The sequence below is a fragment of the Corapipo altera genome, unplaced genomic scaffold, assembly GCF_003945725.1.
Source record: "Corapipo altera isolate COAL_440 unplaced genomic scaffold, ASM394572v1 112, whole genome shotgun sequence".
Lineage (NCBI taxonomy): Eukaryota > Metazoa > Chordata > Aves > Passeriformes > Pipridae > Corapipo > Corapipo altera.
In genome coordinates, this window is record NW_020884899.1 from 8371247 (window position 1) to 8393076 (window position 21830).

At 43.1% G+C, this 21830-nt stretch overlaps 3 protein-coding genes across 3 annotated transcripts; 1 reads left to right on the forward strand and 2 right to left on the reverse strand.

Moving 5' to 3' along the window:
- Positions 1 to 1936: 1936 nt before the first annotated feature.
- Positions 1937 to 11198, reverse strand: TXNDC12 (thioredoxin domain containing 12). Its single transcript, XM_027649197.1, has 7 exons — positions 10956 to 11198; positions 8925 to 8985; positions 4589 to 4641; positions 4018 to 4091; positions 3402 to 3471; positions 3229 to 3312; positions 1937 to 2791 (listed from the first exon to the last, which is right to left on the reverse strand). The coding sequence occupies exons 1-7, from the start codon at positions 11044 to 11046 to the stop codon at positions 2712 to 2714; spliced, it is 513 nt and encodes a 170-aa protein (XP_027504998.1). The 5' UTR covers positions 11047 to 11198; the 3' UTR covers positions 1937 to 2711.
- KTI12 (KTI12 chromatin associated homolog) lies at positions 6019 to 7527 on the reverse strand. The gene has a single exon (XM_027649196.1). The coding sequence runs from the start codon at positions 7374 to 7376 to the stop codon at positions 6654 to 6656; it is 723 nt and encodes a 240-aa protein (XP_027504997.1). The 5' UTR covers positions 7377 to 7527; the 3' UTR covers positions 6019 to 6653.
- A 552-nt stretch (positions 11199 to 11750) lies between the features above and the next one.
- BTF3L4 (basic transcription factor 3 like 4) lies at positions 11751 to 21072 on the forward strand. The gene is made up of 6 exons (XM_027649062.1): positions 11751 to 11860; positions 12884 to 12947; positions 13720 to 13833; positions 16122 to 16323; positions 17728 to 17787; positions 18653 to 21072. Exons 2-6 carry the CDS (start codon positions 12894 to 12896, stop codon positions 18697 to 18699), a joined length of 477 nt encoding a protein of 158 aa, XP_027504863.1. The 5' UTR covers positions 11751 to 11860; positions 12884 to 12893; the 3' UTR covers positions 18700 to 21072.
- Positions 21073 to 21830: the final 758 nt, after the last annotated feature.

Here is a 21830-nt window from a genome sequence, read left to right on the forward strand (position 1 = left end):
AAAGCAAAGTCTAGGAAAGAGCAAGTCAAAGGGAGGGTGGGGAAGCTGTGCCTGCTCACCATGGCTGAACATACAGAGGGTAGAGAGGATTAGTGAGAAAGGAGGTAGCCAAATAACAAAGGAAAAAGGGTCACAGAATTTTTTTTCCTTCCAAAGTAGCAAGTCTGGAAGGCATAAAGTGCTGAAGGAGAGGAATTGGGTGAGAGAAGACATGAAGGAGAGTAATTTTGAATCAGGTTGGTCTTAAATGTAAAGGATGAAGCACAGTGCTCACATCTGTCTCTAGGTTAAGAACTTCTTAAAAATTACTTTGAGGTCATGTTGCTTCTGACATCAGAGTGTTTTGCAAAGAAAGGGACAATTGATGTACATGGGCTGTAATTTCACTGCAGAGATAAGACAGGGGCAGAGCTGCTGCAAAGCTGTGCATGGAAAATCGCAGAGGTCCAGCCTGCTATTGTGCTATTGTGCACTAGAGATTGGTTTTTTAATGATGATTTGTTGAATCCTATCCGAGATGAAAATGCGGAGTCCTCCCCCTGGTGGCAAGTAAAGAAAGCCATAGCAATGACTTTTTAAATCATGTCAATCTAAGGCTATAAATGAAATGAGCATCAGACAGGACCAATTTTTTATTAGGTCAACTGATACAGCTTGGGGGGAAAAAAAGACAATTTTGCAAAACGCAGGTCCGTTTTTTAGGACTTACACAGGTTTACTTTGAAGGCTGATACAACTTGAGAATAGTTACTGAGTTCAATTTGATCATTAATTTATTAGACAATTTGCAAGAGAAGAAGAGGATAAAGCCTGTAGAATAACTTTCAGCAGCTGATCAGGATAATTATGATGTGCAACAATCCCATTATTTCCACTGAGTCCTTCTCTTTTAGTGGCCAATTGAGTTTTGGTGTCTAAAATCAGACACCAGACAGACTGGTATGCAAAGTAAAATTCTTAATGCTACTGAACAGTAATAATGGATTCAGTAGACAAGTTGGGTTTATTGTATATACAACAGTTTTTCCCACTTAATGTCCACAGATACTTCTTCAGAAAGTATCTGTAGAAAATGATGTCTCTGTGATTTTTATGGGAAGTTATGGCAAGTGTCTTTGGGACAGGAATTTTTGCTTTAGATGACTAATTTGGTGGATGAGGGGAGAGCAGCAGATGTAGTTTATTTTGGCCTTACTATGGCTTTCTACACTGTCTCCCAAAGCATCTTCATAGGCAAACTGATGAAGTACAATCTAAATAAATGGGCAGTGAAGTGGATGGAAAACCAGCAGAACTGCTGGGCTGAAAGGTGCTTGTCATTAGTGGAGTACCCCTGGCTGGTACTGTAACACCTTCATTAACTACCTGGATGAACTGACAGAGCCCACTCTGAGCAAACTGGCAGTGGTACAAAGCTGGGGAAGAATGGTTGATAACCAGATGGTTGTGTTGCTATTCAAAAGGATCTGAACAGGTTGGAGAAATGGGCGGGGGGGTTGTCAGGAAGTTGAAGAAAGGGAAATGCAAAGTCCTTCACCTGGGAAGGAATAACCTGTGCACCAGTAGAGTCTGGAAAACAGCTTTCCAGATGAGAATATGGGAGTCCAGGTGGAGAACAAGCTGACCATGAGCCAATATGCCCATGTGGCAAAGAAGCCAACAGCATCCTGGATTGCCTTAGAAAAAGTGTCCCAGCAGGTTGAGAGGTGATTTTTCTCCTTTCCGTTTTCCTTTTCAGTTCCAGTAGATAAACATTAGGTATCACCTTGTCCTTGACGGTATAGGCAGTGTAAGAATGGCTGAATTGTAATGACAAGGAATCTTCTTCAGCTGAGACATTCAACATTAATAACCACTGCAACATAAACAAAAATATATCCCCCACTGCTTAAGAACAGAAAGTTATGCCCTTTACCACAAAACACTCTCTGCATGCTTATGTTTAAAAAGGTTTATTTTTTTTTTCACCCTGGTACAAAAATACAGTACAATGTGATGGCAAGGCATTCGCCAAAAAACATTCAAAGAATAAAAGGGGAAACCCCGTAAAGCTTCAACATAACCCACCCTCACTTGATGGAACAATCAAAAGGTGAGTGCATAAGGAAAAAGTTAATTTTCTGCCCAAAGGCAAATAAAAGTGAATCACACAGTTTTACACAAAAATACATTTGCAGAGCTGATAATTTCACATGCTACTTGGACATTCATGAAATGTATTCTACTGGGTTTACTGGCAGAATTCGTGTTTTGGAATATCTAGAAAATACCTGGCCTAGGAAGATGCCCCATTGATGGCAATGCCCAGTAAAAACAATGGGATCACATAATACCAGTGAGAAAAGAAGAATTCAACCCTGATTAGGTGTCAAAAGGTTGGCTGCTACTAGGTTTTTTAATCACACTGTTTGTCCTCAAATAATATTCTTCCCTACACACCTCCCTTTTAACACCAAATATTAGTGGTTGCTCAAACACACAACGGGATGTGTTTGCACGTTACCTAGTTGCAAATAATCATCACAGTGCAAACTTCCAGGCAGGAGGAGAAAACACTGTGACTGATGCATGTGTGTGAACTCCAAACAGGGTTTACCCTAACATTGTTGACAGGAGAATTATGTCCCTTCAGTGCAACTACATTCTCAGTCTGTTCAATCGTTTCCTTTTAGAGTTTTGAAGCAGTGAAAAATCATCATTTAGCGTATCCATTATAGTTCATCTCCCAGGTGCTTTTGTTTGAAAGCATCACCTGTCAGCTTCTCCTGGGCCTCCTTCATCCCTTGGACAACTGAAAGATTAGACAAGAGAGATACCAACTATTAATCTCCTGATGCAAACATCAAGGTGGACTGGTAATGAAGGTTATTTTAAAACAACAGTTATAGAATGTATATCTACAAATTAACCTGTGGGGGAAAAAAAACCAACAACCAAACAAAAAAAACCCTCCAGTCCTGCACCATTTCCTCACCTATGTGTAGCTGGATCATGCAAATTCCACAATTTTCCATGCCACAACTGGAGACAAAGTTTAGGTCCTACAGATAACAGTATGTCTTAAGGTGAATTACGATTCTGAATATGGTTCCTCAGGTGTTGGAGAACCACTCACTCACACTGTACCTAACAGCTCCCAGCTATGCTGTAAAGTATCATCATTTTTCTCCACTAAACAGTGAAGGTGTGTCCTCACTAAAAATGCAGTTTCAACTACTTTGCACATACCTTGATCAGCATTGGTATAGAAATACTTGTAGCTGGGGTTTCCTCTCTCATTTATGATTTCTGGATGGACTTTTCCACTGGGATCTATGAAACAAGAAATCCATCAGGAAGTTTAGGTGGTAACAATAAGAACCCAGTCCCGTGAGTGGACACAAGAGCTGCGGATGCCTTACCCATGAAAAGGATTCTGGGGATATAACTTCCATCAGGACTAAAGGCTTCATCCTTGGGCTCTTCGTCATCCTACCAAAGCAAGACAGAAGAGGAGGAATGTATTAGCAAGATACCTAACAAAACACAATACTGCTTTTTAAAGAAACAAGTTATTGCCTTCAGATTCCTGTTACCCTGAGCAATTTACATCTTGAACAGACGCCAAGTAACTGCAGGATCTTCCACTCTCAATGAAAGTAAGTTATTTTTACCTAAACAATATCCTCTGTGAAAATAATAATATTTTTTTTGTCCTGTTAATTTGCATTACACACTCCATTTTGTTGTAGGAATGTTTGATAGGTAATGAGAGAATAAACATAAATTCCTTTATTGCAGCAACAGAATCACACAAGGCACAAAGTGTTAAAGAGAGCCAGGTTTATAAACAGAATTAAAATAACCAGACTAAAGAAAACTCTTTTTAAAACAATGAGCTGTATCAATCAATCCTGAATGCCTATTCAGGAGTGCAGGATTTAGGATGTACACCGAACAGGATGTAACCAGTAAAGTCGGATTCCAAATGCTTAATTACCAGGCAGTAACATGGACACAGATCAGAAGGCAGCCTACCTCAAGGTTGACCATAACAAAATTATGGGCAAGTTCAGAGATCTCCTTGGATTCAGCAAACTTTGGCTTTAAAGCTAATTAAGGGGGAGGAAATAAAAATAAAGAGGTATGTAAAAACAGTGGAAAATATTTCAGATTTTCAAGCAGTATCAAAATCTCCACTTCATCCCTCCCTCTGGAAAGCTTTTCAATAAGCAGTGAGTAAATGGAATGTATGTATCAAACTATTCAAAGCTGGGCTAAGAGCAGCAGGTGACTGAAGCAATTCCTGCTAGGCAGCCATGGGATGAAGCCTAACAACAAACATACATGTCTGTATATGAACCAATGGAACAGAGCAGAAAGCCTGCTATAAACCAGTATTCCCACTCAACTGCCTCATCCTTTAAGCTTAGCCATGATCCCTAGCTTGTTTGTTTGCAATGCCAGTGCCATATTATGCCTCTCCTAATGAAATACAGTTACCATTAGCTACAGTCTGAATGCAAAGCTCATGTTTCTCATGGCTACGTGATTTGCATACAAAGATTCACTAGAAATTTCAGCAAGCTCTAGTATTAAATACACTTACCTTTGCAAGCTCCACACCAGGACTTGTGGATGATAACCATAAGAGGCAAACCACTAAAAAAAGGAAGACAAAAACCTGTCAAAGAAAGCTTCCAGAAAGCCTCTAAATCAAATTCTGTTACATGTACATTTTAACAGTCAGGGCTTCCTCAAAGGCTCAATGTAACAGAAAATAAGTGAGATGTAAAGAGATTCTGCTGTGTTCTAAGGTTGGCTTGCAAAAAGTTTTCCCAATCTTAAAACATGTAATAAAATACTTAATTGTTACTGCTCACATAGAGAAGACTTTGTCTTTGGAAGACTTGCTCTTATTAGTTTAGATTCCTCAGACACACAGCTGGTCATGCATTTTTTTACTGGATTACTGGAAATGGCTAGTGACACCAGCTGCTTGAGAGATCTTGGGATGGATTTTTGTGGCTGCTTATGGCAACCCAGTGGATGACAGTCACCTACCCATCCTCCTCCCCATTACAGCCCACATTTCAGTCACCTCCTCTGATCAAGACCCCACTGAGCAACCATTGAACCCAGTAACCCTTCAGCTGTAAACAGACATGAAAGGCAATCTCTACTTAGCAGCATTCAGTTATGATCTTTAGAAACAGAAAAGGGTAGAGAGGAAGGCATTAACATTTAGAGTCATTCAAAAAGAAGTTTGCGCTCTATAATTAACCAATATGTCATCACCTTCACATTGGGCTCTGTTTGCAGTAAGGAGTATGAATACACATTGCCCTAGTAGAGCTTGCATTGCATCCAGTGTCCCTGAGGATGAAAAATCACTTTTTTCTTCATTGTTTCTACAGAGTCCCAAATTGTTTTGCCTCTTTCTTGAGGACAGGCTGATTTACGTCTGGAAAATACACATTGTTCTTATCAAGGACCAGTGGTTCATGTCAAAAGAGTTCAATCATCTGGCAATCGGTACTGCAACACACTTTTTTTTAAAGAGAAATTTTCAAAGCAGATTTTAAATTTAAGTGCTCACAGCCTTGAAATACCAATTCTTAGTGAGAACTCACAGAGGTTTGAAATAATGAATGTGTTTTCTCAGCTTTTATTCTCTTTACTTTGACTGGTAAGGTAAACTTATTTACATCAAAACATTTTTGCAGTCAATTCTCAGTTCTGTAATGCATAAATCCCCCAGCAGTCGGTGTGTCAGACTGTACTATTTCCTCCCAGGGAGCACTACACATACAATTAAACCAAAACGACAATTTATGAGAATGAGGCATGAAGCATCCACCAGAAAGTGAGAAGTTTATCTGAACTGTACCTATTGTATCGCAAATCCCAAATTATTGGAAACTAAATGCAAAACTAAGCTACCCATCCCAGCTGGTACAGCCCTACAGGTTTCAACAAGAACAGACACTGTCATTTTAGGTCTTTTTCCTATGAGAGAACTCATTCTTAAGCAATTAGTGTTTTTAAAGGTGTTTAATGATGACCTTGCAGAGAAAAGACATGGCAAGTTATTTCAATAAAATAGTCCTGCAGATAAATTAAGAGTTTAGTCCATTTAAGGCACATATTTTATTGTTAAACATCTTTGAGTTTGCTAAGGCAGCACCCTTTTGCAGAGCAGAGCTGCAAATGTCTCTTGGGTTCAGTCAGATATTTTGAAACAGTCACATCCTAAAACACATCCTGTTCTAGTTCTGGACCTGAAGTCTCTTCTGCAGTTTGACATTATCTGGAGGTAGCCCTGGAAAAACAATCTTCTTATTCAAGACTTACAGTCATCACCTTTTGCACTTTCATGTTCAGACACTACTATATTACTGGGGTTTATGTCTCCGCAGGAGACTTCACTTGCTTGGAGATGCAACAGTTGATCTCCTTTTTGACGGGGAGAATTCGGGGGTATGGGGAACTGCATCCCTACAGATTCTCTCAGAAACAGTCTGCTTGGCTGCTGCAGGAACACGGCACCCAGAGCTGCTGCTGCCAAATACCCCATACGCAACAGGTGGGATCCAGGCTCTGCAGGGTCTGCGTCTGGAAGGCGTGTTCTTACTGTCGCAAGTAGTTCAACAACCACGGCCACTGCCACTGGTTCACTGGATGCTGCGACTCAGGTACTGCAGGAACATGCTGGCCAGCTGGGGCATGTTCTCATCGCTGGGCTGCATCTTGGTGTAGCTGATGAACTGCCTGCGCAGCCGGCTCAGCTCGGCCAGGCTCACGGGCCGGCTCAGCACCAGCCCCTCGGCCAGGCCGGGGACGCGGACCGTGTCGCCAGGCAGCGCCCCGCCGCTCTGCGCGGCCATCACCGCGGCCAGCACGTCCTGGGTGACGCGGTCCAGGCGGTGCAGGAACTCCCCGGACTGCAGGGGCTGGGTGCGGGTGGCGCGGTGCGGGGGCGGCGGGGCGCTCTCGAACAGCGCGGCGCGGATGTCGCCCAGCGGCAGCGGCTCCTCCCCGCTCACCGTGAACAGCGGCCGGTCCCAGCGGCAGCCCGGGTCGGGCTCCTCGAAGGGCGGCTCGTCGGGGCCGCCCCCGCCGCCGGCGCAGTGCAAGAGGCAGCGCGCCGTGCCCGCCTGCCGCGCCGCGCAGTACAGCTCGTAGCGGATGCTCCGCAGCTCGTTGCCCGCGTCCACGATCACCACGTCCCGCCGGCTCAGCCGCCGCTCCACCTCGGCCCGCAGCGCCGCCCGCCCGCCCTCCGCCTCGGACACGACGTGCGCGGCCCGCTCGGGGCCGCCCAGCGCCGCCCGCAGCTCCGCCGCCCGCCGGCTCTTGCCGCTGCCGGGCCGCCCGCACAGCACCACCAGCGGCATCGCCGCGCCGGCACCGACCCGGACGGGCGGGAACTGCTTCCGCCGGTCACACGCACCCACACACGGCCCGCCCGAGACCGGCAGCACCCCCAGGCCCCGGGCGGCGGCACCGCAGTGCGGGCTCCTCTGCCCCTTCGGGCCTGCGGAACCGCCGGGCCCCCGCCTCTGGCACCGGGGCACCGTCCTGCCAGACGTGCGGCTTAGAAACGCGACCGTACTAACTGTAGGAACGCTTGATCCCTGCCCTCGTCCGCACGGAACTTAAAAACGAGACGTCTCCGGCATCCCCCGACACATCCACGCTGCGCAGTTTATAAAATTCAAATTGAAGTCTTGAAACTTCCCAGCTCACTGGCTCTGCTGGATCTGACTTGATGTGTCACAGTTAATTTCTTATAATTTTCGTATTATTTTTCATCTCCTCCTGACCTAAGGTCAGACTTAGGAAAGCAAATCTACTTTTTAGGTTTATATTTTCTTTGTTATTAGTGGTTTCTCCCAGTCCTTCAGTAATGCTCAAATGCTGCTGAACTCAAATCAGTGAAAGCGTCTGTGCTTCCAATAGTGAAAGGAGAGGGTGTGGATTACACCGACCCCTTCCTGCAGTCTCCTTGAGCAGGAATGCTCATCCTGCCTAAACCTGAGAGCTCACAGCTCACCATGCCTCCCGCCCTCCCCTGCCTCATTTTGAAGCTTCCTCTGCTTCATTGCAAAGTAGTGCTACAATTACACCTGTAAATACTGAAATAATATTTTTTTTTCAAAAATATCCACTTATAGAAACTTGTAAGACCTCTGAACTGTATCGTCTGGGTTAATTTGGTATCTACACTAAAATGATGGATCAGTTTGAGAGCTGAACTCAAACAGCAAACCTGGAAGGCATGAGGAATTTCTGCTCATGTCAGCATTGTCAGATTTAGGTTATAAATTTAAAATACAAGTAGAATTTATAAGCATATAATTTCCTTTCTCACATTTTAACAAGAAACAGAAGAAATTCAGAGAAAAATAACGTGTCAAAATATAATTTTTTACCTTCTAAGAAACTGTTATTTTTAGAGTTTAAACTTAACCAAATCAGGTTCTATCAGTTCACTAGTTTAAAACTTCCAGACTTTTTCCTGCAGATTGGAACAAAATAACTCATCTTAGGCTGAGGCCTCATCTATACAGGCATAAGGAATTTTAGGGAAGCTCTCAGCACTGCTGAGTTCAAGGGGATTGAGCACTCTTTACACATTCATTTGTGGGTTTGAGAATCATACCTTTCTTTACCGTGGTAAATAGTTATTTTCTTCTCATTTCAAAGACATGCTAGGGCTTCAATGATTTAATTAGACTGCAGTGATTAAACCTAGGTGGTGCCTCAACAAAGATATCAAAACTCTGTATTTTCTCTCTAATAAGCTGTAGGGATCTGAAGTCTCCTAAACCATCCTCATTTTTGTTAATAATGACTCTTCTGTGGTTAAATTTAGGATTGATACAGAACCTTTGTGAATGCTTTTAAAGACACTTTTCTGTAATTAAAACTAGCAAACATACCTGGCTGCTGCCTCTTTCTTCCCATCTTCTAGTGTTCTCCAATGAATATGATCTCCAAAACCTGCCAGAGAGAAGGGTTTATAAATGCTGCATAATTTAGTGTGTCAGCTAACAGAGGAAAACAGTCCAACCCTCAAGAGTATTTTCAACTTATTTTATATTCTTCTTTTAAAGCCAACTACAATCCCAGTTCTGGGAAGACTTCTGCAAATACTTACAACCCACATAGTCGTATGAGGAATCCCACTGAAATTAATTAACAAAAACATACCATCCTAATGAATATTTATATCTATATGCAAACGACCTCAAAATCCCCCAAATGGATATTAAAATTGAAGGGCCTCCTAATTATTCTCCATTCTTCTTCAATCTATGAACATTTATTAACTGATGAGTGACAAATGAAACATGTCAGCATTTGGCTTCCTAAATCCCACTGAATGTGAACTAAAGCAAAACTTAAAAATTCCTAGGCCAACATATGATCATTAATTGCTCTAAAACTATTATGCTAATTATTACTGCTGATGATAATTGAAAAGTAAGAAAGAACACCACTACACAGATTTCTGAATGTTAGAGTGACTGAACGGCACAGGAAATATTTTATCCCATATCCAGATAACAAGTCTTGTTGTGTCAATTGACACAAGAGTGAGTCAGTGTATGTTTACCAGCTGCAAAGCAGGGACTGCCAGGGTTGGCATTTTCTAGTAGCCAACAAAGCACATGGCCAAAAGCCACCTGGAGAGCTGAGATGAAGGAGATCCGGGAACTGTTCGAAGAGGAACACCCTTGGAAGACCTCCTCAGAGGTCTTATGGCTCCAGTAATTAACAATTAGTGCACTGGATGATCAAACATCAGCCTCGGCTTGCCCCTTCCCATCGCTGAGGGTTTGGATTAGTCAGCAGCCCCCAGGGTGCTGAGGGGAGCAGATTTCGGGAGCTACACAGAGGTCAGAGCCCCAGACTGCCCAGTGCTGACACGGGGAAAAGTGGACATTGTAGACAACTACGGCAAAGAAGCTGGAGAAAGCCTAAAACAGAGTCAGCAAATCCTAGTGGCACCTTAATTCAGTATCCGGGAGGTGTGGACAGTTGGCACAGCGTATTACCTGATCATCTCTCCTGATATGAACCTCTGTGAACACATATGATGCAACACATCAAACAGATGAGCTCGCAGTGAGGTGGGGATGCCCTGTCCACGTCCAATCACACCCCAGCTGCTCAGGCAGCTTTGGACACAGGGCTACTTTTGGACAAGCTCAACGTACCCAAGCAAAAGCCAGCTGGATTAGCAGAAGTCATGTTTATCCAGCATATTGACACGTCAGCTATTTCAGTCAAAGGCCAAAATGTTAAAATAGGGAAAGCCTTTTATTGTTCTAGCTGGGAAACACTTTTTGAAAGTTTTTCTATACTTAAACCAAAATCCCATTTGTGGCAAGCTTCAGTATGTTTTTAAAACAATTACACAACACACTACGGAGTGTTTCTTTTGAATGAAAGTCATCTGGGGAATTAAAGGAGGATGGCTGGCTGGGATCCACACCACAGAGCTTTGCTGTCATTGATCGAATTGGTTACTACCGGTCCTGAGGAGGAGATTTGCCGCTAAGGCAAAGCCACCACCTGGGGTGAAGCTCAGGCGCTGGCTAAACCCGGCTATTAGACACGGTAATTAGTCAAGGAGCCTCGGTGAGCCAAGAGAGGAGTGAGGAGCGGTCATCGAGGGCAAGGGAAGCCGAGGGAGGAGGGAAGCGCCATTCATTGCCTGCCAGGAGCCGGCGGGGGCTGGGCGGGCACAGCGGGCATCGAGGGCTGTCCCGCAGGGCTCCGCGGAGCCCCTCGAAAGGACGCTCAGCCGGGACAGAACCACGACGGCGGGCACGGTGCAAACCCCCCTCACCTCCAGCCCCCAGACCCCCGGTCTGTCTCCCCGCCCCCCGACGCCGCGGGCTGAGGGACCGGACCCGCGCCCGCGGCACGAGTTGAGAAAAGCCCGAAGGAAGCGTTTTCCTGACCCTTTCCGAGCCCTCCCTCGGCGGAGGCGGCGGAGGCCGCCAGCACCAGGCACAGGCAGAGGACGGAGACGGCCACGGGCTGAGCCTTCATGGTGTCGGCGCGGGCAGCGGCGGCACCGGGTACAGCCCCACAGCTCCGCACAGCACAGGACCCGCTCAGGCGGATTTTTTTTTTTCTTTCCTCTTTTTTTTTTTTTTTAATCCCCGTTTTTTTTAAAGCCCAGGAAGTGATGTGAGGCGGATGTGGGCGGTGCGCAGCTTTCGCCGCTCGGCTCGGGGGTGCGGGGGGTGGCACCGCGGTGGGGTCCGAGTCACCTGGGTTACTGCCCCTGGACAAGCCCAGGGTTATCCCGTCGGGAGCAGGCAGCAGGAAGGGTGTGTGTGTATATGGGGATCCGGGTTTATTTTCTCCTTTCCAAAATAAACGCTTTTGTCGCGCTGCTCTCCGGAATTGCCCAGCTGTCGGGAAGGCAAAACCGACCGCAGAGCGCCGTGCGTGAAGGAGGGTTCGCTAAGGGAGAGAGCGGAGCACGTGGTGACGCCTTTGGAGCCACCGCGCCCCGGGTTTGGGTCACCAGCCATCGCTCCCTGACCGGGGGCACCCGAGACTACAGCAGGACACCGCTCCCTGCCCCAGGACACTGGTTATTACCCCAGGCCGCCATTCCCTGCCCCGGGGCACCAGGTGTCTGTTCCCCCCCCCCAGAGACTACAACTCCCAGGAGGTCCTGCGCGCCCCCTCTCCCGCCCCTATGCAAATGAGATTGGGCGGGTCCGCCAATTGGGGGGCGGGCCGGCGCCGTCACGTGGAGGGGAGCTTCCTTTCTCTGTGCGCCTCTCTTTCCTTTCCCGGCCGCCATCTTGTTCTCGCCGCGTGTTGGCCGCGGGGGCTCCGCCGCGCTCAGGTGAGGGGTCTTGCTGCTCCCGCGTCCCGGCGGCCCGCCCTTACCGTGCCCCCGGTGGCCTGGGGCGGGGGACTCGGTCCCGTCCCCGCCTGCCGCGCTGGGCCGTTCCCCGAGGAGACGCCGAGGGAGCGAGGCCCTGCGGCGGGACGATGTGCGGGGGCTGCCCCGGCTCGGGGGGCCGCGGCCATACAGGCTCCTGAGGGATCAGCCTTGAGCCCCTCTCGCTCCCCGTGCTTAGGGGGTGCCTGGCGAGCCGCCCGAGCCTCTTCTCCCGCCGATGCTGATCCCTCTCTCCGGCACAAAGCACACGCGGAGGGGGCTTCCCCGTCGTTCCCGGGATCTCTGATCACTTGCTGGGGCACAGCAGCGGAACGCGTTCCTTGTGCTGGAGGGCGGGAGATGTTTTCCCACCCATTACGGGTTTTTTTCAGGGTTTTCAGTCTTTAAAGGTCCCGCTTGGCCCGTGGAAGAAGCCACTGGACTGACTTCCCAGTCATTGAATGGGATGCAGGGCTTCCAGAGGTTCCTATGGGAAATCCGTCCAGATCTGAACTCACGCGGTTCAGAACTCACTTATTAGTTACAAGTATCACAGATTCATTATATGGAAATAGTATTCGAAGTAGTTTAGTGATGAATCTCTCCCTGGGCCCTCTTAAAAACAAGGGTGTTTCCCAGAAGCAGTTGTGCTGGTTTGGGTCTGGTTTGAGTTCAATTCAGTGCTTCCAAAAGTAAATTGGCACAATGGGAATTTACTGATGCGGAATGAAGTGTCTTGTTGATTTGCTTTATTGTGTCACAGGCACTTCAGCTAAATGGCCTTCTACAGGACCACTTCAGATTATTTAGGTTTTAAAGCTTTGTTTGTGTGTTTTTGTTGGACGCAGTGTTTTGGGTGGTGTTCTGTAAGTTTCAAAAACCCACCGCAATCTTAGGAGTGCTTTGAAAATGGACTGTGACTTTTTTTTTTTCTTAATGTTTTGATTGTTAACTGGGGTTTTGTACCTTCTTGTTATTTTTCAGACACATCACTATGAACCAAGAAAAACTGGCCAAGCTTCAAGCACAGGTCCGAATAGGAGGAAAGGTAAGAAACCCACCAGAGATGCTTTTCAAAACATAGGCTATAGTTCACAGAAGGGGAAAAAATATATTTCTGAGACTTGACAGATATGGTTTTTGTGTGATCTGCATCATGGTGCTTCTACCTGAAATGCAAGTTTCTTTCAGTTCCCAACTGCTGGATTAGCAGTTTCCAGGGTGTAAGAGTACTGTTAATTCAGTGACTTGTTGTGACCTGTGGAAGCTCCAGCTGAGCTCACCTGTTGGGTGTTCCAGTTCTGCCTTTCCCTTCTTCCTGTTGGGGATTTTCAATGTCCACTCCAGGCGCTAACTCTGCACCAAGCTTTGTTTTTCTCTGAGCCAGCAGGTAGTTAATCTGACCAAAAAAAAAAGGCATGGAGTTTGTTCAGTGCAGGGGCTCATACCCTGCCAAACTTCCACAAAAGTTTGCAAAGTAGAAATTCAAAAATTGCTGTTAAATCACTGTATTTGTGCTTCGTCCTGGAAAAAATGGAGTTCTTGGGGAAAATTTCTTATATTTTGCTTAGTAGTAAATAGTATTTTCGTAATCTGGCTTGTAGGAAGGGAAAATGCTGCTATTTGGTGTCTTTTGGTCCTTTACATTTAAGAAAAACCTTAAAATTGAGACTGATGGCTAAAGCTGTAGGTAAAGGGAAATAGGACTATAGAGGCGTCTCATAACTTGGAAGATGTTGCTCAGACCGTGATAGGACTTTCACAATTAGTGTTGAGAAATTTTGAGCATAGCTGACTGTTGTCTCTTGATTGTTTCCCAGGGAACAGCTCGCAGAAAGAAGAAGGTGGTGCACAGAACAGCTACAGCTGATGACAAAAAACTTCAGAGTTCCCTCAAAAAACTGGCAGTAAATAACATTGCTGGCATTGAAGAGGTATAGTGATAAGTGTTTCCTGTTTGAAATTAAATTCACTGTATTGTTTTGGGGGTGATGTGGTGGTTTTTGCTTTTGTTTTTACCACAGGCTTCCAAGCAAAAACTTAACAGATCTGTTTATTGATAGACAAAGTTATTTGATTGATTGTTGTCTCGGTGAAATTAAATGTGTGTATGTACCTGGAGAAAGAAGGGAGAAGGTTCTGCTGGCCACATAGTGGTTACAGGAGGTAGTAAGCTGTGTGTTGTGTGTGTGTCTTGCAGTCATCACAGAACAAAACTTCTCTTTGTTCTTGCCTTTTATGAACCTGATTACCTACTCAAAAGAGCAGTAAGTACACGTGTTCTGTACAGGCACATCCAGGGCAAGAGTTGTGTGGTGCAGAATATAAAGAAAAGTTTAGAAATACCTAGAGTAAGAACTTGAGTCCATATTATTAAAATTAGGATCCTTTACTACTTTACAAAAGTTGCTGGAATTGTTTGCAGTAGTTACTGGAGATGATGTTTCTTAGAACACTGCAGAGACCCTACAGAAGCAGCTTCTGTGCTAATGTAAGTGGGAACGTGAGGGTTTCAGATGTTCCTTGAATACCTCTAATTGACAGGTATGAATGAAACATGTTTTCCATAACACTGTAGGGAGTGACACTCATACATGGGAGGAGGAGGTGTTCCTCCCTCACGAACTCAGTATTACTGTAGTGCTTGGTTAAAGAAGCGCAGTATTTAATCTGTGATTAATTAATTTAAGCAGGATTGCAAGGTGCCTACAGAGGTCACATAGTGCATTCTCTCTTCCAAAGGCGAATGCAGATTTTGCTGTAGCAGCCCAGTTTGCCTGTAGATTTTCAGTCCTCTCTTGCATAAACACTTTTATTTCCCTGTTTTCTTAAGCTCAGTATGTATATCCCGAGTTGTGTGAACCCAAAGAAGGACACAGTTCTGGGTATGTGTTTCAGTTTCCTTTTTCACACAAAGCACAGGATCTTCACTCAGACACAGTTATTAAGAATTTTAAATATCTTGATGTGAAGATAATGCAAAATGTTTCTGCCTTGATAGCTAGAGACAGAATTGCAGTGTGTTGCATTCAGGTGAACACAAGTTGACCTTGGTAAGCTTTGTGTAAAAGAGTTTGGAGAGGGTAGCAATGTTGAGTCAAGCATGAGTTACTCATCTGTGTGGCTTTAAAAGAGGTTTTTAAGTAACAGGATGACTGTGCTTGAAGCCTTTACCATTTCCTTATGTGCAAAGGACAGGACATTGTTTAGTTTTGCAGGAAAGCAACACACCTGGTTTTCCTGTTCAAAACATAGTTTGAACCTCTTCTGCTGTGTGAGGATTGAGAACTTGGATGTTTTTATATTTTAAATCTCTTATTTCTCCCTGTAATTTCTGCTAGAAACCTTGCTTATTAATTTTGTCACATGAGTTTAATGCCATTGTTGTGTTGGATGGATAGCACTTTCCTCCTTTGGTCAGACAAAATTATTTTCCAAATAACCGTAGTTTAGCCATGCCTAGAAGAAAAACCTTTTTAACTGTCCATGCTGTCTCCCATTAAGTTAAAATCACATAAACCCATACAAATATGCCAGCATAAACTGACAGAAGGTGCAAAGCAGGGCACTACACTGGCCATAAATCTTAATTCTTGATGATTCAGAGGACCAGGAAAGAGGAAGAGAGCAGGATCACTGTATGATGTCCTTAGCCTTAAAAGAGTCATCATGGAATTACTGGGATTTCCTGATAGGTGTCACAGGTACCTGTGAAAGGCAGTGGCTTGAACTGGTGTGGCTGGGCTTTGCTGTTGGAGTTTTGAGCCTGTGAAGAGTCACCACAGAGCTGAAGAGTTTGGCTGGTTTGTTGAGGGGGTTTCCCTCCCCAGACGTTCTTCACATTAGCATGTTTATACCTTGCAGTCTAATAATCTATGTATGGTTTTTTGCTTTTGTTAAAAATACACGTGAACTGCATTGCAACATATACTCCTTATATATTTATTAGTATTCAGGTAAGTTCATTTTATGAAGGAACCGTAGCTGTTAAATTCTGCCTTATCATATAGTATGTATGAGCCCATATTTTAACATTAACTCATATTTACTTCCAGGTGGTATTAATTCCAGGTGCTTTTGTCATGGTTATGTTATTCTCTAAGAGGAGTAGTAGCTTTGTAATTTTTTATGCTTTAATACTTTAAATCTGGATTTTAATGATCGCGCTCATTCAACAAGATGCTGCAACACTTTGGTAAATGTTATTACTATATTTAAACAGGTGAACATGATAAAAGATGATGGAACAGTTATTCACTTCAACAACCCCAAGGTTCAAGCTTCCCTGTCTGCCAACACTTTTGCAATTACTGGTCATGCAGAGGCTAAACCGATCACAGAAATGCTTCCGGGCATCTTAAGCCAGCTTGGTGCTGACAGCTTAACAAGTCTCAGGAAGTTAGCTGAACAATTCCCAAGACAAGGTAGGTCTTTTGGAGTCTTTCATAGCTGATTTAAAGAACATATGAAGTACTTAAAAGTTTTAACCCAAATTTAGCAACACTATGTGACTTAAAGAAAAGTGCACACACCCTTGATTACTTTTTATTTGCCACTGTTGAGGAAGTGTAGGGTGAGGGAAAAACTTTTCTTGTTGATTCAAGATTATATAGGCATGTCCTGATTTAAAAAAATTAAAATAGGTAAGTCTGGCGTGCTGTTATTGCAGGTGTACAGCTATGTATGGGAGACTACTTAGGAAAGCAAGTTCAGGTTTTTACTTGGAAAAACTCATCTGGTTCTTTTTGTCAGGGAATTGACTCTGTTTTCTTTGTTCCTACAAAACATATTTCTGTTTGATTATAGAGTAAGGAATATGTTCTTCTACTCCTCAATTCCCTTTGGAATTCAACCAAGACTTAAGAAATCTAATTAAGAATGAGAGTTTTGATTGAAAATTAAAAAAATCAAATCACAGTTTTGACTGTGATTCTTGATTTTTTTCTATTTATTTTAAAACCTTGGGAGCATGAGGGTGTGTGTATATGTGCTATAATTATTACTGTAATTTTACAGTTCAGAAATGAAGATTAGGGACAATTCCAGTTAAGACTGTTCTGGCCATTAAGATGACTGTAGTTGGACACGTTGCAGTTGTCTGTATTTGGAACTGGAATATACATCACCTGTTCTAATGTTTTCAGCAAATAGTTATTCTTTCTAAATGAGTTTCAACTTCTTCTACGTTTCATGTTCAGAGTTTAAGCGAAAGTAAAGGATTTCTTTATTAATAAGTAAAATACCTTTTAAAATCCAGAAGGGTGGATAATCATAAGCATATTTCATTTGATGCAACCTCAGTACCAATGGATGCTGTGCTTTCTTTGGATAGTACAGTGAGGAAAAAGTACTTTGTTTTTCTAGTTCTTTCATTTCTCTAGGTTACTTGGAGCACGATCTGTGACTGACAGAGTAGGTTTAATGCAGGACAGCTGATATGGAAATAATTTTTCCTACAGTTGTGGCCCCTTGGTAATTGAATCATGTGTTATGTTGGTCACTGATTGGTACCACATTGTTGTTGCATTGAAACACATGACACCAGTTAGATTTAGTCACACTGGGGGTTTTCTATGTCATTTGATCTTTTGCAAGCTCTGCATGAAATTACCCCATAGCATTTGAAAATGGCCCTGCCAATACTTTGGTATAATAATGTCCACATGTAGGCCTTTTGGTCATGCTGTTAACTGTCAATACCTGGTCGTCTGTGTGCTTTTCACTATTGGGGAAATGCTTTCTTTTTTCACCTGTGTGATTTTTATTGTGTCATGTGAGTGTCCCTAATTCTGTATCATGAGAACTCAGCACCAAGTTTCTTTTTACAGTGTTGGATAGTAAAGCACCAAAATCTGAAGATATTGATGAAGAAGATGATGATGTCCCAGGTAGGCACATACACACTTTTATGTCCATTTAATGTATAAATATTTTTATTCATACACTGAAATATTTAGCTCTTGATATGATTATACTCCTCACTTGCTAAGGGAGGCTTCATATATAGGGCAGCATTAAAACATGGCTTTGAAGTCCAGCTTCTGAAAAAGGGTTTACTTTGTGCAAACATCCTAATTATTAAGTGAAACTAGGTTAAAATACCTTCAGTGAGATTGAGCAGGTATCTGAATATCCAAACAGGGTTTTAGGGCTGCAAAATGACACAGCTGGTATAGTTGTCAGGTTGTTTTCAAATCAGAGACTGGAGTGGGGATTTTTATTTCTGTAGTAGAAGAAAAAAAGCTTATGTCAGTATCTGAAAGTAAAAAAAATATGGTAAGTTCTTAATATGACAGTGAATAACTGTCTTATTAATCACCACATTCTGCTGTATCCGTCAGTGTGGTGTGTTAGCTAAAACAACACACTTGTGGATCAGAGGTTCAAATCCTCATGCTTTGGCACTGCCTTATTTCTTTGTGACCTTGCATAAAATTCAGTTCTCTAAAACTTCAGGCATTCTTTAAAGGATGCAGATGCTTGAAACCCAACTACAGCTAATAGAGCACCTTTGAAAATCAGATCTTAATCACTTAATATTAGAATTTTCACTGTCTGAGTGTTCCTGTGTTTCTAGTTCTTTGTGTATGTCCAAACAAATGATATTTTTTAAAGCCTTTTGAAATCTGCCCATAAGAAAATTATTTCCCTGAGTGTAGTTAAGTACTACTTAACCTCTCCTATAATATATGCATTTTCATTAAAGGTAATCTTATTGGGCATTACTGTATTAAATATCTTCATCTTTTTCAGATCTCGTAGAAAATTTTGATGAAGCATCAAAGAATGAAGCTAACTAAAACATTAATAGTTCTGGAAGCTGGCATGGACTAGATTTAAGAAATCAGCTATGTGGTTCCAAAGTTTAAAGAAACAGAGAACATCATCTGTTAATAGTTCAGTAATATAAATATTTTGTATTTTTATGATGCTGTTTGTTCAGCATTTTCTGTCAGTTGATTTTGCATTTTGCACTTACTCCCAGGATCTACTCTTTTGGTCAAAAAAGAAATGTCAGTGCATTTTGAGGGGTGTGTGTATGTGTGTGGGTGTACGTATAGTGGAGAACAAATTGGAGAACGCTTATTTAACCATTTCCCCTTTTCCTTTGGAAGTAGAAATAAAACGAATCTTCAGCATTGCTACTTTTGAGTACCACCAGGTAGCGCACAGAAGATAGTTAAGGTGTTCACGTTTTGTGACCTGAAGGCATTACACCATTAACACTTGGGGTTAATTTGCTGTTAACTATTGTACTTGCAGATGTTTCTCAGTGTACACATTTGTTATCAACCCTGTGTTGATCCCAGATGATACCGAAGATGAACTGTTTCAGCAGCTTGTTTGGTACAGTAACTTTTTTAAAACCTGGTCTCAGAAAAGTGTGCTTTTCTTAACCTTCTTCAACTTTTTTTTTTTTCTTTTTTTTTTGTCTCTAAGCTTTTGATACAAGCTGATATTCGACTCTTTCCGTGTAGGCTTAGCAGTGTGTTCTCCTGTTGGTTACTGGAGTATTTCCCAGTCAAAAGAAAACCAAACATTTTGGTTCTCTACTCTTGGGTCACTTCCTAAGCTTGGAGGTCTGGTTGGTAACAGTCCAGTGCACCAGTTTTACACAGTAACAGGTTTTTGCTTGAATAACTTCAAGCTGTTCTCTTGGCATGATTGCATTTACTAGCAGCTGATGATCCACTGTCATTCTTACGGCACTAGGAATTAAATGCACTGTGTGAGCAATGCCTAGGGTGGGAGGAAAGAGTTGTTGACACTTTGCCTTGCTTCCTGCTGGGCAGTTTGTGCAGTGATTAGCTCTAAAGGGATTTTTTTTTTGCCTGTAAGTTACCTTGGCCTATAACCTACCTCTAGGTTTGGTGTCATCTATGTAGTAGCTTCTTACAAAACACAAATGCTCCTCAGGCGTGAGGAGGACATTGGGAAGTACTATTGGTACAGTGCAGTATTTATGACCTTTCTTTAAAATGCTTAATGTGAACCTGTTTTTTCAGAGGCTCTTTCAAGGTTCTTGATGTAATGTGCATTACAGTATAGTTAGACATCATTGTAACCTCTCTCAAGGGCAGCTGTGGCTTAAGAAAGCCATTCTGGTTTTGTTTTTTTCTACATCTGTCACTTAACTATGGCTTAATTGGAACATATCAGCTTTTGATGTAGGCTCATACGCTAGAGAACTGTAATAGTCCAAGCAAACAGTCCATGAGTTCTGGAGATTTCGTAAAACCACAGAAGTAGAACTGTAGTGGTTTGTCCTCTGAACTCCTCGGTTCGTTTTACAGGCTCCGTTCCGTTTTTCCTGTTATATTTTATATACTACATGGATCTTACTACAAAATAAAAGTACAAAAGAGGAAATGCTTCCTCCTGTGTGTTGTCTGCTCCTCCCACCAAGGGCAGGTGGATGCAGCAGCTGTTTGGAACAGCACTGCATTCCTTATGGCAGTGACTGAGGAAGACACATGCAGGACTGGGGAGGATTCCAGTAGGGCTTTAGGATTTCACACTCCCTATACTCACTCCTGTTTTCCCTATGGTGATGAATGAACCTTTGGTTTGTTGTATGGCTGATCAGCTGCAGATGATTTGTGTCTATAAGGAGATGTTGTGTGTGCCCAGTAACATGGAATTGCCTTCTGCTGCCTCTGCAAGCCCAAGGAGTAAAGGAAGGACACAAAGCAACAGGTATTTGCAGTGTTCTTCCATTTGCTTGAGAGGCATGAGCAAAGACCCTTTCAAAGTAGCAACTGTACTGAGATGATGTATGGGACATCCCCTTCCTAAATACTAATCAGATACTGAAAATTCCTGCTCATTGGTTTCTGATGTAGGAAGTATGTCAAAAGTAATTTTGAGAGAGATTAAAAGTAAGCCTTGGAAACAATGATTCCATAAGTTTATATAGCTGAACTTTCTAATTCCTCCAAAATACTCACTTAGTTTTTGCTCTTGGTCATGACAATTTATGTGTTAAACCCTCAGTTTTTCCTGTGTTGACAACCAGTAAACTAACTATGCTAGCTTATGTAGTTCTATTCAGTTTTTTCACTGTATCTGGAAACAGTCAACCACTTACGATTTGCTGCTGGAAATACTAGAGCTTATCAATCATTAAACTGATTTTAATTAAAAGTAGCCCATCAAGGCTGTTGTGGGAAAAACTCTTTTTTCTTTGTATTTATTCATGGTATAACACAAACAGTGCTTGTACATGCTGATGGAAATGCAGGGTTAGTAAAAGTAGTTTCAGGGAGTGTTGGTAAATAAAAACTCCCCGCACAAAAGTGAACATGAAAATGTTCTTTGCTTGGCTTGAAACTGAAATATGTTGATAACTTGCTCATATTTGTCAGCTTCCCATGGGAACAAGGAGTTGCTATGCACTCCCTTCTGCCAGGATCTTCACAAGTAATGTTTTGGATTTGGTGTGTACAAGATGAGCTCCAGAGGTCTTAGAGCTGATTTAATTACTGAGCAGTATGTTGATTGACCAGTGTCAGGAAGGAACTGAGGAAGCTATAGCAGCACAGTAAAGCTGTACTGTATGTAAGAGATGAACTCAAGCCTCTCCTGAGGAATATCCAGGAAGGATCCTCCTAACTTTCCCCAGAATCAGACTGTGCTGCTCCAGACAGTAGGGATGTACAGAGGGGCTGAACAAACTGCTCCTTAGGTGAAGGTGAGTGAGTGAATTCTTCCACTGGCACTTCAGATCAGTTTGGTTTTATTACTTGAAGACAATACTGGTTTCTTCAACAAAGTGAACAGGCTTTATTTTGGAGATGCAGATTTCACTAATTCAATGATCCATGTTTTGTACTTGAGCAAATGAAGTGATGCAGAACAGAAGCACATCACAACAGCAGCTTTGCAGGAGTGATAGCAGAAGTGCAGAGAATGGTTATTCACCTTCAACTGT